This window comes from Grammomys surdaster, unplaced genomic scaffold (genome assembly GCF_004785775.1).
Source record: "Grammomys surdaster isolate TR1022 unplaced genomic scaffold, NIH_TR_1.0 184, whole genome shotgun sequence".
In the NCBI taxonomy this organism is placed as follows: Eukaryota; Metazoa; Chordata; class Mammalia; order Rodentia; family Muridae; genus Grammomys; species Grammomys surdaster.
In genome coordinates, this window is record NW_021604629.1 from 6,358,689 (window position 1) to 6,373,950 (window position 15,262).

The 15,262-nt window shown below is 35.1% G+C and overlaps 1 protein-coding gene across 4 annotated transcripts in view; it reads right to left on the minus strand.

Moving 5' to 3' along the window:
* Btbd10 (BTB domain containing 10) overlaps window positions 1–15,262 on the minus strand; it is a 53,430-nt gene that overhangs the window by 6,887 nt on the left and 31,281 nt on the right. For all 4 annotated transcript variants that reach the window (XM_028768044.1, XM_028768046.1, XM_028768045.1 and 1 more), the window contains 6 exons: window positions 13,017–13,213; window positions 10,357–10,642; window positions 7,556–7,658; window positions 6,761–6,881; window positions 4,715–4,912; window positions 1,726–1,836 (listed from right to left, as the gene is read on the minus strand). In XM_028768044.1, coding sequence (XP_028623877.1) covers window positions 1,726–1,836; window positions 4,715–4,912; window positions 6,761–6,881; window positions 7,556–7,658; window positions 10,357–10,642; window positions 13,017–13,213 — 1,016 coding nt within the window. The remainder of the gene's footprint in view (window positions 1–1,725; window positions 1,837–4,714; window positions 4,913–6,760; window positions 6,882–7,555; window positions 7,659–10,356; window positions 10,643–13,016; window positions 13,214–15,262) is intronic.

Here is a 15,262-nt window from a genome sequence, read left to right on the forward strand (position 1 = left end):
GAGAGAGAGAGAGGGAGGGAGGGAGGGAGGGAGGGAGGGAGGGAGGGAGGGAAGGAGGGAGGGGGGTCTCGAGCAGGGAACTAGCAAACTAGCAAAAAGCTATCTCAGCAGACTACAGAGCCAAGAGAGCCTTGTAGGGAGCCATCTCAAACAGACTACAAGTCTGTCAGCGTGCATCCCATCATTTTTCACTTTGAGTCATTCTTTTCACCACTCTCAAACAGCCCTTCTCTCAGAAAACCATTTCCAAGTCGGGGCTGGTCCTTGGCAATGCTCAGCTTCTTACTTTTCCAAGAGGAAAAAACTTACAGACTTGATGGGAAAGCTGAGGGTTTACAAATCAGTTAAAAGGAAAAAAAAAAAAGCTTCAAAATCTAGAAGCAATTATTGAAATAAATATAGAGGAACATAAGTACTCTCTAGCCAAAGTTAAGATTAATTTACCTAAGCCTGTAATGTATCTGGAGAAATATTGTTAAATACTGTTGTCATTTACGGAAAACAAAAAAGCACTTAATATAGGATTTCAGAAGTGCTTAGATTCTGACATCTGCTTTTGTCATGTCTTTCCAGGGAAACTTAAAAGATAAAAAGAATCAAAAAATTTAAAAATGGCATACTTTCATTCCCTAATGAGTTACTCATTCAAATAAGAAGTATCCATTAGTTTTCATAACACGGTAATGTTCAGTGGATGGAGTCCAAAATGACAAAGGCAATCATTAGTGTGTCTCAATTCTTCTGTCCTTCACACAAGTCCTGGTTTGGACATGCTTTTCATGTGTTTGAGCAACCTATTCCCAGTGACCCTTTAGCACCTCAACCAGGTTCCTAGCTAGCACAATTCACTATCATCACCATAAACACATATGCTGACACTGTTTGGCACATACGCTTTTCTTACATTAACTCAGCTCATCCTTACAATAGCCATTTAAAGTACTTATTCATGTTCCTAATCCAGAAAAAGAACTGGTTTAAGTGCTGTGGCCAATGAACAACAATTAATACATAAGTAATCTGGCTCCAAAGCCTTTACACTTTATATTCCACTACAAATATTCAGTAAATATTCAAATATTCAAATATTCAGGAGGAAATTTGGTTATGTTGTGTTTTGTTTTAAGAGAGACTCTCACTATGTATCTCTAGCTGTCTTGGGACTCACTATGTAGACCAGGCTGGTCTCAAATTCAAAGAGATCAGCCTGCCTTTGCCTCCCAGGTGTTTTAAAGTGAAAGACACATCTGTCAAGACTATCTAAGGTGCGTGCATTTAAGAGATGAAACAAGCTGTGCGACTGTGTGTAACTTGAATATTAGCGTAAAGTGAGCCAAGTACTGCTTCTACATGCACTTTCAAAAGGTACTTTTAAAACATATTAGGCCTTATCACTAAGCAAACAGTCCTGTCAACTTTATGGGAATGTATACACATGAGCCAACAAATACCACATGGGCTTTGCTAAAAATGAGTCAGGGCCATGAGAGGAAAAAAAAAATCACATTTCTTTATCAATAGGGAATCTTACAGGATACATACTAATTCCTAATGGCTTTCATGTGTCCTCTCAGAAGAAAGACTGTCTCTATACTTTACATGTTTACACCATCATGATCTAGTGATCGTCTGAGAAGGATTCCCCCCACAAAGTATTTAAACTACATAAGCAGATCCATTTAAAGAAACTTTTTAAAAAAAGAAAATGAATAGAAAACATCTTACCTTCTATTCCCAATCTAATCTTCTTAAGACCTCTCTCCTTCAAAACTGATTTGGCCACATCTCTGTTTTCAATGTATTTGAAAAATCTATATAATTTTGTGCTATAAATAACTGGAATAAAAAAAGACAAAAGTATTTCACATTAACATCAAAGTACTTAAGAAATTAACGTCAATTTACCTTGATCATGAAACGGACCTGACATCCCTAAAAGCCCAAATAATGGATGCACTAATGCCAAAGGAAAACTAGCCAACATGACAGGACAATATTCAGTACAGTTAATGTAGAAGCAAATGTCTACTTTAAGTGGAAACAAGAAAAGCCTTGATAACCAGTCAGGTAACCCCAATCTACAGGAAGGATCTCTGTTTCAAAGACACAGATCTACTCATTGAAATGGGATCTGTCCCAATTTTCAGTAAGATAACCAAAAGATACTGATTACACACTATTATCAAGCGGGCAGAGTAAAGAACTTTACTAAGATACCTACATGGCCTACTCTGGAAGTGGGGAAGCTGCCTTGTCAAAGAGCACTACACATTTTACGTTTCATGGATTGAGCAACTATTAATTTCCCCAAAGGCAAAGCCCCTCCCCACAAACGTTTCCATTCAGGCAGAGTCCCAATTAATACTGATGTTAAAAATGGCAGATTCGAGCATGTTCTGCCTAGGTTAGTTTGTTTAGAGCAAACTGGCTTTGCAAAGGGCAGACAGTCCACTGACAACATGTTGAGTCCTCCAAACGTGCTGGGAACTTCAGGGAGTTAGACTGACGGGCCTTCCTCGCCTCCTCTCTTTCTGGTGGAGTTATCGCCCTTAAAAGGTGAACTGCAAGGTTTTGTCAAAAAAAGAAAAACACACTCACAAACCAAACATGCTGGTTTAAGAGTAAATAAAGGAAAATATGTATACAAATTTTACCCATGGGGTCAATCTGTGTTTATTACTAAAGCTTTGAGACTACTGATATTGTAAGGTTTTTTGATTTTTGGTTTTTTTTTTGGACATTCAGAAAGGATAGAATCACACTTAGGAAATCAGTCTGGGCAAAAAAGCTATCATTGTATCCTCCTTGACTGTATCTTCTTTAGGCTGGAACAGCTTTGAAACAAAATGAATCTCATTTAGACAAACTAAGTTTAAAAAGCTGTTGTTCCCTTTAAGTCGTAAAGCTCAAGATAGAAGAAAGACACACACAAAAACAAACACCAAAAAACCCCAACAAACAAACAAACAAACAAGCAACAGAAATGAAACGTTAACAGTGGAAGAGGAAAAGTTGGTCTAACTATAATTTAGTCACCACAGTAACGTGTGACTTCTGTCCTATAACACCAACTCCTCTCTTGGCGCTAAACCTATTGAAAATTAAACTATAAATGATAGTGCCCCACAATCTCCTGTGCCTGTCCTTTCCAACTTGGGCCCAAAAGAATGGCTCTTGCAAAGAAAGATGATGAGAAGAAGGGCCACTCTGCCATCACCAAGGTTGTGACCTGAGAATACACCGTCACCATTCATGAGCACATCCATGGAGTAGGCTTCAAGAAGTATGCCCCTTGGGCACTCAAAAAAAAAAAAAATCTGGAAATTTGCCATGAAGGAGATGGGGACTCCAGATGTAAAATAAGCATTGATATCAGGCTCAATAAAGCTATCTGGACCAAAGGAATAAAGAATGTTCTATATTGCATGTGAGTACATTTGTCCAAAAAAAAATACTGAGGATGAGATTTACCAAACAAACTCTACACATTTGTAACTTACGTGACTGTTCAAAATTCTACTGATTGTCAATGTAGATGAGAACTAACCTGATGAATGTCAAATGAAATAGAACTGCCTCCAAAAACAAAAATAAATTATATATATTATAAACTCTTTTTAACCAAAACTAATTTAGTATGTTTATTCTGAGTTTTGGTACCTTTTTGCTTTTCCTGTTTTGTTCAACTTTTTATTCTACACAATCGAGAAAAATCATTGTCAGAAAAGAAAAAAGTCAAAGACTGAGGAAACAGTGACAAAGATACCTATTATATCTTTACAAAAGACTCGCAACACTAGGCATGGATGTGATCAGAATACATTGTATGAAGTTCTTAAAGAATTAAGTATTTTTAAAGAGAATCGTAACATTCATTTAAGTCCATCATGTAAGAGCAAACCTGTCTCTTCTAGAAAGTGCTACCACAGCATGTCAGAAAAAGCTTCTGAAAATTGTCGAGAAAGTGGTCATTTGAAATCTTTGTTTAGCTTTTGAAAAATGACTCATAAAATGAAAACATAGGAGATTAGAGTTTTCATACTTCCTGTATTTCTACAACTTTTACCTAAACTCAATGGAGTCTAACTAACCCTTACCAGATTAACAAGCTAGATATCAGGGGGGGAAAAAAAGCAGTTAGCTCACCTATGACACTTTAAAATGCTTGTATTGGGTTCATAAAAACAGCATAACAAATCCTTTCTAACAAAAACAAAACAAAATAAATTCTAACCACAAAGTTTGGAAGTGAAAAAGAATTCAGTGCTACTCAAGATAGGCTAGTCTGGTCAGAAACAACTGGAGAACTATAGTTTGGGTCAATAAAGCTTTGGAAGAACTATTATCAGAGGCACAAGTGATTTAAAAAAAAAATCTTGGAATTTAAAGTTACCTTCAGTCAACAAAATTGAAAACCATTTCTGTGCACAGGCAGGGCTGGGCACACTTTTTCTGCACAGGCTCAAACGGTAAATACTCTGGGCTTTGCGAGCCATGCAATCTCTGTTGCATCTACTCAGTTCTGCCATGATAGCACCAAAGCAGCCAAAGGCAATACAAAAACTTTATAAAACAGGCATGGGCTGGATTTAACCAAAAGCTAGTTTGGTCCCTGGGGTATGAGAAGAAATCTCATACCTACCCTCTGATTACTATTAAAGGATAGAGATCATCCATAAAATGAACCAGAAAAGAAGCATGACAAAATACTTACTCTGTGAATATTCTTCTCCCATCTGTGGTGGATACTCCTCATCCCAATCAACTACATCATCATCTGTAAGCACTACGATATGGCACTCTCGTTCCCCACTCTGGGCGCTTGCTACCATAAGAGGGAGGATCATTTCTTCCAAATAAAATTCAAATTGTCTACGAGCACCATCATTTGATAACTCATGCATAAGGGCACCTGAAATGAAACCCACAAAAATATCTTGATGTTTTTGGATGTCTGATAAAAGAGGAAGCAAAGAATAAATAAACAGAACATCAGAATAAGCATCAATTTTAGAATTCCTTGTTGGTTATCCCTCAGCTATTGCATTTTACCTAAAAGAGTTCATACACAGTCAGAGACAACTATGGACAATAGTAAAGAGAAGCCCCATGTGATAAGCAAAGGACCAGTGAGCAAGGGAGAGAATGACAGGCAGAAAAGTAAACAAAGATATTTTAAGAGCCAGAGGAAGTGTTAACAGAGGTGCTCAGAAAACTTAGCAGTGAAAACTAATGGCAGAGTTACCAATAAATTAGCATTGTTCATAATATTCTAGTCAGTTCAATGCTACAAAAACAGACAGACTCTGCTAAGAGTACATACGATGCATACAAACAGGGCTCTGTGAAGGTAGCTAAACACAAATGTACAAATTCAGTAAATTACTTGTTTAAAAAAAATTTATTTTCTGTGTATAAGTGTTTGCTTGCATGTATATGTGGCACTGTGTGTGTGCGTGCATCATGCCCACAGAGACCAGAAGATGCTGGTTCCTCTGGGACTAGAATTACAGATGTCTGTGAGCTACCATGTACATGCTAGAAACTGAACCTGAGTTCTCAGAAAGAGAAACAAGTGTTCTTAACTGCTGAGCTATCTCTCCAACCCCCAAAAGATCTTTTAATCATTTTCTTTATATTTATTTCCTTTTATTTTGAGAAGATAGGGTGTCTCAGGAAGTCTACAGTGAACTCAAATCTACAACATAGCTGAAGATGACTTTCAACTTCTGAACCTCCTGCCTCCTCTTTTTGGTACTGGGATAGCAGGCATATGTTCCTTCTCCTGGGTTTTTGTACTTCCTACTTTTGCTCTTTTTTCTTAAACAATCTTCACGTAATACTGTATATCAGGTACTATTTATTTAATCTTCCTAACAACTCTACAAAATAACTATTTCCAACTAAAGATTATAAATATTCAGTTAAGATACCCATTTTAAAGAAAAACATTAATGTCTATAAAGCCCTACTATACCTATTTTATGTAAAGATTCCTATCTTGAATTCTATAGCAAAAAAAGATCTTTAACAGTGATGATAAAAGAATGGGGCATGATCAGAGGTGTGGGCTATGCCAGCACTTGGGGGATTAAGGCAGGAGAACCAGGATTTAGGGCCATCTTCAGGTATATATTGAGTTTGAGGCTACCCTGGGCTACATAAGATCCTGCCTCAATACACACACACACACACAGACACACACACACACACAAACACACACACACACGGCGGGGGAGGGGCCGGGGGAGAGGCGGGAAGGGGAGGATTTGACCAGTAAACTGTGTCTGAAACTAAAAATTCCAATTGTGTGCAATTCCAATTGCATCCCTAGAGGATGCAATCTTTGATTTCTAATACCACATATACCTTGTAAGAATTATTTGTATCTTCCATAGTGATCAAGATACTATCTCACACAGAGATAAAAAAGATAAAAATTTTAGATGATATGATATAAAAAATAAAAATAAGTCACACTTTAGGAAAAGGGTCAGGGTTCTCAAGCTAGGACATATTAATAACAAATGATCCACGAAACAGCCAAAGAGAAAATCTCTAAGAGTTCATTAAGAGAATTATTAAAGTTGAAAAAAGTTTAGAAAATAACAGAGCTATCTAGAATTCTTCAGAATTCAAAAAATACTTCTTATAATACCAAGACACTTCATAATTGAACTCAACAAACATTTGAAGTCTACGTAAACAACACGTGAAGTCTACGCTTTCCAACACTACTACACACAAACCTCACACTTACTGAGATCTCTACACTTAATTGTACTGTACTCAAAAGAGATACACAGGTAATCGCATGCTTCTCTCAGTTCAGGAATAGATATGCCATCAGGACAGCGGATGATTCCTGTCTTGTAGTAATCCTGGAAGGAAAAAAAATGTATTAAGTACCTAAGCACAAGGTAGTCCAAACCCATTATCAAGGCTGGGTTAGTAGCACTTGCAAAACTACTAGTGTCCTGATATTTTTAAATTATGGAACAGTAATGTTAGATGAGGCCTCAGTCTACCTAACAATCTTTAAATTTTTAATTATAAAGATAATTCAGGCGCAGACACACAGTTCATTTCACTGAAATAAAATTACAAATAATATACTCTGTAATATTTGTATAAAAATTCCTTAAAATAAAAGGTTAAGTAAGACTTCAAAGAAGAAACATCAAAAAAAAAAAAGAGCTAATAAGAACAGCAACAACAACAAAGATCAGTTAAGACAATGTTTAGATGTTCATAGATTTCCATAGTGCTAGCTAGTTCAGGGCAATAAATTATGGTTCAAGATATTACATCTGTCTAACTATAAGAGAATTAAGAGAAATAATATGACTTTAGAAATGTTAGACTATAACACCTAAAAGAACTGCATTCATGGCTAAGAGATGAAACTTTATATCCTATCTTCCTGAGGCCATAAACACAAATATGAATTAAAGAACATTTAAAACAAAATAGTAACATATATCCAAGTAGAGAGCTAAACACTAAGGATGGATCTTATGCCTAAGTTATTAACACAAACAAGAAACACACTCACCAAAATAGCTCGAAACACAGTAGAACCAATTCCCTCTGCCACCTCATATTCTCCCTTCTCATTAGGACGTGTGAAATTATGTTCCCGGCCAGATCCAAACATCCTGTGATATTAATTAAGATGCTTTTAAAAAGGAGTATCAGTTTCATATACAGACATAAAAATATTACTTAAGCATTGTATTATTTCATTATTTTAATAATTATAAGAAATTTGGCAAATATTATAAAAAGAGCATAAAAGGTCTGATAGGAACAATAGTATGGATTACCTTTAAGCAATAATAAAACCAACAGGTAAAGATGTCACTCAGTAGTAAGGCACTTACCTTACCTACATGAGGACCTGGGTTCTACTACTAGCACACAAAAAAATACTATCATCTGATCTAGGTACAGCAGTTCACACCCATAACTTTGTCACTCAGAAGACTGAGGTAGGAACACTGCCACAGATTCAAAGCCAGCATGGGCTACACAGGAAATTCTAGGGCACCCTGAAACTATACAGTAAGAACCATATCAACCCCTACCCCCAAATAGTAATAGAAAGTAAGCAAAACAATCATTCTAGAGAAAGGATGATTTGGGATGGGTGTTTAGTCTGTGCCCTTCTCATGAAACTACTGTTCATCATAAAGTTGTAGTATATTAACAGAATATACAGTAAGCTGAACTGGAGAAAAGTACGATGATATAAGCAAGTTAGGCTATTTAACATTTCACAAATTCTAAATATAAGGAATCCTACTCAAAATTCTTAGACTTGCATCCTAGAATAGAAAAATAAGCTATTAAGTGCCAAAATAAGAACAGAAGATGAACTTGGCAATGTGGTGCATGCCTTTAATCTGAGCATTTGCATCTGAGTTCAAGGCCAACCTGCTCTACATAGTGAGTTCCAGAACAGCCAGAGCTCCACAGTGAGATTCTGTCTCCCCCTTGCCCCACAAAAAGAAAGAAAGAAAGAAAGAAAGAAAGAAAGAAAGAAAGAAAGAAAGAGAGAGAGAGAGAGAGAGAAAACCAACCAAGCAAACCAGTAACAGAGTATGAAGAATGAAAGTATGGGAAATGGCTAGGCATGCTGGCACATGCCTTTAGTCTTAGCACTTAGGAGACAGAGGCAGGTGAATATCTCCGTTTGAGTGTAACTTGGTCTACAGAGAAAGTTCCAGGACAGCTAAAGCTGCACAGAGAAACCCTGTCTCAAAAAATACAAACAAGCATCACCCAGAAAATTTTAATCAAGTGAGTTAAAAGGAAAAAAAAGCCTTCAACCTGCATTTTAATATAAGAAAAAGTAAAAAGCAGAAATTTTATGTTTCTCAAGACATTACTGGTCCTACTGGTAACTAAGGAGAAAATAAAACAATTTTTAAAAAATGTTCTTCGCAATGAAAAGTTTCAAGCAGTACTAAGATATATCTTAAAATCATTAATTAAAAAATCTGAGCCTCTGAATTCAATAATGCCACTATTTTCAGAGTAAATACAATTATTTCAAGTATTTTACCCAGTAGTTTAAGCGGGTTATTTTTTATTATAACACAGAAATCCATGAAAAACAAAGCTTTTTTATTTTAAAATTTTCAAAAAGAATGCCAAGTGCTTTCCAGTTCCTATGAATATTAATTTTCCTCCCCAAAGACACGCTTTAGTCACTGCCTGAACAGACGCTCCACTGACTGAATAGCATCAAGAATCAAATGTCATGCAATTTCCTCAAATGGTTGAACTTTTTACAAAAGGAATGCTATTCTTTTTAGATCAATGTGAACACCAATTTAAAATAGCTGAAGCAAAATTTCAAATACCTACTTTTTTTCCAATTTTTATGTAAAAATAAAGTAGAACAAAGTCAAGTCAATAGCTTTTACTAATCATCTCATGATAGTAAAAAATACATACTCATGGAAATGGATATTCAAGTCCATTGTCATTTAGAAAAATTATTTAGTTACTCAAACTGTATACATCACAACACTAGCATTGATTCTGTACTGAGTCCTTCTCTCTTTCCCTTTATCCCCCTTCCCTCCCTAGAGCCCCTACACACATCACAAAAACGGAATATAGGAACATCAAGTTTCTGCCTCATGTAAACATCTATTTCATTTGTATCTTCCATTTTAGTTATAGACAAAAATACCGATCTTACACTGAAGTATTTGACCCTTATTTTAGGCACGGTGAAAACAATTCCATTGCCTAAAATCCTGAAATTGTGGTTCTCATTACTGCAAACTTTAACTACTCAAGAAAACTACCAATTACATATTTTCTAAGTGACAATTACCCTTACTCCCCACCGTAAATATTTACAAGTGGACAATTAAAATGTACATCAAAATGACAATTCAAATTGACTTCACAGCTAATCAAACAGTTTCCTTTAAACAAAGCTGATATGTATCCTTCTATATCTGGTGACTGGCTTTAGAAATTCATTTGGAGAATATATCAATGAGAAGATTCATCTGGTTAGATCAATCTGTAGAGATCTTTTAGTGTTCTGATTTTAATGACAAATTTGCTATTGCTATTTGCTATTGCTACAGGTACTGCAAAAGATCACTCAAAATAAAACCAAATTTAAGCTTTGATCTACCTACATTCTATTTGTATTAACTTAGACAAATAATTCAACTTCCAAAATCCAGTTCTTTTATCTACAAAAGAGGAATGCTACATCCCTCTCTACAGCAGAAATTTTACTATAAAACTTAATAACCACACAAAAAAAATGACTGTGAAAAGTGCTTTAAAATTAGTAATATAATGAACAACAGCAATGAAACAAACCTGCCCAACATTGTATTTGGCTGTGCAGTAAAAATGGATGGGTCCACAACAAATCTGGTGTTATCCACTATCAGGGTCACTCGCTCAGATGTCCTCACATTCCGAGCTCCTTCTTTTGCATTCTCATACACAAACACCATCTCACCAGATGTCTTACAGCTACCATCTGAGCTCGACTGACTGCTGTTCCTGCTACTGTTCCCAGCACTGCTCATGGAGCCATTTGGGGATGCTCTTTGAGGACGAGGACTGCTTGGACGAGAAGAACTATGGTCTTTTTCTCGTTCTGAAATAAAAATATTAAGGTCATACAAATTTTCTTTAAAAAGATTTGAGCTGGGAGATGGTGTCGCACACATTTAGTGCCAGCACTAGGGAGGCAGAGGCAGGATCCCCATGAGTTCCAGACTGGCCTGGTCTACAGAACAAGTTCCAGGACAGCCAGAGCTACACAGAGAAACCCTGTGTAGAAAAAAAATTTGAGAACTGAATCTTCTGAAATGTCTGATATAGAAAAGTTCATTTAAATTGCAAAATTTGTTTTTCTATTTCAAATACTCTTTTCAACAAATACAAGAATAAAACCCAAACCACAAAAATGTTTTTAAAATATTTAAGCTAATTAATGTTGACCCAGCCAAATATCAAAGGTAAGGTAAATGTTTCATTATCATTCCACTGAAAAATATGCAAAAATCAAAATATTCTTTCTTATAAGTCAAATAGATAGATGTGAAAAATTAGTGAAAGTTTAACTAGACTATTAAATTTGACAGAGTTAGTATTGGTTTCTTTTGGCTTTTGTTGTTGAGACAGGGTATTGCTACACAGCCCAGGCTGGTCTCAAACTCATGATTCTCCACTTCCAGGTACTAAGGTTACACATGCTCCCCCTCTTCAGCCTTGAGAACAACAATTTAAAACAGTCCTAATTATTTAAAAAAAAAGTTACCATTATACAGAACATGAAGTACAACTGTAGAAACATGTTGTATTAATAACATCACACTGAAACCAGTAATTTTTCTCATAAAAAGAATTTTCTCATAAGAAGATCTGAAAAGAAAAAATTTGGAAGGGACAATAAGAAGTAAACAAACAAACAAAACCATAAAACTTTAACGATTACCATAGAATTAAGCAACAAATGGTATACTGCTTTTTTTCCTGTTTGTTTTAGGCCAGGTCTCATGGAGACCAGGTTGGCCTTGACTTCACTATGTAGCTGCTGCTGACCTCCTTAGTACTAGGTTTACAAGACTGTACCACTCTGCTCAGCTGATACATTTTCTTCCTAGCCTCACTTTTATTAGCCATATAATTATTATCTATTATTTTTATTGATAGAAAATATTGTTAAAGTTTTCTTTAGATGTTCTAATACCCTATAAAAGGGAAATAAAGATTGTATGGTAAGTTTTATTTAAAGGCTAGATTGCTAAAATTTAAAGGTGACCTAAAAATGTACTTCTGTCTCATCAGTTTTTGCCAAATTTCTTTATGACTCAGGCTACATAGAACACTCTGTACAGCATGCTGATTGTATAATTAGGCCTGCTATAGCTCCAGAGCTGTTCTGACACCCTCCTCCTTTAATTCCTGTTTCCACAAGGCTGGTAGGATCCTGAAAGTAAAATTTACTGGGGTGATAAAATAACTGTATTCTGTTCTCGTTTCTCAGAGACTCAATTAATCATGGAATAGACTATTAACTCTTTTTGTTACTTCTGTCCATTTTTTCATATGAATGACCTAGTTAGATATTGTCAACTTCTCTGCCTAATAAGGCCTAACTTAAATGATTCTGACTTACCTAAAATTATCTGATACTATCAAGTATAGTTAAGTCAATTTGAGAGTGGGGTCTGCTGGGATTGAAAGGGCCTTGCACATACTTAACTAGTACTCTACCAGCAAACTATATATACCTGCAGTCTAAATATGTTCTCACATACACAGGTGGTAGAGTCTGAACCCAGGGCAAACATGCACGCTAAGCACAGATTATCACAGAAGAAGCTATAAACCAACCCTAAATCAAAGTTAGCTACTTATACCTTTCCTATGAGGAAGGTTCATACTGCTTAGGCACTTGCATGTACTTCATAGTGATACAGTGTGTTGTCCTGGACTAATAGTGCTCATGTATGAGTAAGAAGGAAGGAGAAGACCCAAGCTGCTATCAAAGTAAAACATATTTCTCTTTTGTCTATCTTTATTGTTAAATTTAGAAATCTGTCAAAAATCAGAACAAATAATCCCATAATGGTTATCTTTTACTTTGTTAGCATGATTAACCAGAGAACCCTAGCAATAATTTACCTTACTACTATTTTATAATAAGCCACTGTTATTAGATAAAAATTAACTTTAAGTTTTTCTCTTAAAAAACTTCAAAACAGCTTAAACAGCTTTTAAACAGCTTCAAAAGCTTTTCATGTTACTTCTTTTGTAAGATTGCTCCTAAACTTAAAATATACCTCTATGCTTGATTTAAAAAGCTGTCTTTTTAAGTATCAAGATTAGCTAAAATACAAATAACTGAATTACAACAACGAAGTGAACCTTACTCAAGTGTTATGCACAACTGAGCATCATCACAATTGTAAAAAGGCTGCTGACTGCTGACAGGACTGGTGGGGTGGGAGGATCTTACATACCAATATGATGCTGCCTTGTTGGTGAAGTCACATTTCGAATACAAGGAGTGAGCTGAGACTCTGCTCTCTCATGAGATGAATCTCGTGATCTGTCACTTGACCTTCGTCTATCTCTTGATCTCTCATGTCCCCCACTAGCACCATGTAGACTCATTTTGGTGTGGTCAACTCCTCCCTTAGCAACACGTGAGGCAGTGCTGATAGGTTAGAAAAGAAAATTAGTCATAAAAGCAGGATAAAAACAAGGATAGCAAAGTATTTTAAGTAAAAACAAGCTTTAATATACAACTGATATTTTAAAATACAAAAAGTAAATGTTACTTTTTGATTCTGTAATCTGATTTACCTTGAACCTTTACATTTGACAAATACTGGAGCATATGCTTAAAACATATTTAATGTTTTATAGATGAAAAAAATTAAAGCCCCAAAAGGTTAACTGACTGTTTTGTCTTGTTTTATAGAGATGTACTCTTGCTACAGAGAGCCAGCCTCTCTTACCACCCAGTACTGGTACTACAGGCATTCATTATTATATATGGCATTAACTGACTTCTAAGATACAAGTAAGCTTAGTAACAGGAGTTATACAGGCTTTTTAAATTTACTTGTAACAGGATCTTCGATGGAGAGAGCATCAAATTCTAAAACACTAAATAAATAAATAGATAAATAAATAGATAGATATATAGATAAAAATAAAATAAATTGAGGTTTGGGCAAAACAAGCCCCCAAGCAAACACTTAGAGAATTTTTATAAACTTATTATTATTACTATGTCGATTTCAACTTTTATTTTACTTTCTGATTGTAAAAAATGAGAATTAAAAAAATTCAGAAAATGTAACATAGACTAAATTCTACTGTGAGAGGTAACTGAGAACACTGTCCTGTAGCTAAAACAGTCTAGTAACAGAATTCACTTCCAGCATTATTAAATATGCACACTAGAGACAATGATGTGTTAAATGACAATAGAGTGCCAAATCTAGTATTAACACTTGTTTTATCAGTTTAAATACCAATAAAAAGCAGCTCTCTTGAGCTCATCCACGTAGCAATAATACATTAATAATACATACACTGAGAAATATAAATAATTCACTTCTAAATGTAAAATATATACATCACAAATATATAATTACTAACTGAGTGGTAAGACAACAAATATTTTAGAATCTCAAAAGATAAAGACAAAGCCAATTGATTAAAGTTAGAGGGCTGACTTCGGTTTACTGGATAAGAGCATTCACTGGCTGCCAAGCCTGACAACCTGAGATTGATCCTAGAAACGACATGGTGGAAAGAGAGAACCATGTTCTGCAAAGCTGTTCTCTCACCTCCACATGTGAGCCCCACAAAAATAATAAATGGGTAGATGAATGTAATTAAAAAATTTAGATTAGAGTTTGTCACAAGTTCCTAAAAATATGTAAAATTTTAATAATGAAAATGGAAACAAACAATAAAAAATTAACAATGAGATTACAATCCAGGTAGGTATAGAAAAAACAATGGTAATAACCAGAACCAGAGTCAAGACAATCTGGAAATGTACCATGTTAGTAAGTGTATGTGACAGTTTAGAGTTTAAAAAGTATTTTATAGCATATTTTAGAAATAGAAGGTACTTTATGGCTTCACAGAAATAGAGTCAGGCTCAGACTCTCTTTTAATAGTTACATAGTACTTTGAGTTACTTAATATCTGGAAACAGATCTCCTATCTTAAGATGTAAGTTCTAAGATTCTATTTACTTTCTACAGTTGATGTTAGGAATAAATCAAGTATAATAAACAGAAGGGTTATCATAGCTGCTACAATGCACCTTTTAAATGAGAATTGTTCAGCTATAACAGATGAAGAGAGAAAAGTTCAAACTTCTGTTAGTTATACAATACTAGCCAACATAGTAGTAACACTGTAAGCTAGCCTGCCTTCATCTTAATGTCCTCTTTATACTCTAGTACTTTCGTTTTACCAAAACCACAATAGTTAAAATGTAATCTTACAATTCCAAAAGCTGATTTAAATCCTGTAGTGACTCAAGGTCATCTTTTCTGTTAGTTTATTAACTATATTGCTTTTGTTATTTTTGTGGTTTGTTTTACTATAGAAATCAATCACCATCCTGTTATAACAGAGATTACAGGTACAGAAGATAAAGCAGATTTAGTTACTCCTAGAGAAATAAAGGCAGTCTGTTAGCCATTATCAGTCATGTGTTTTTCATAAGGCTTATGAA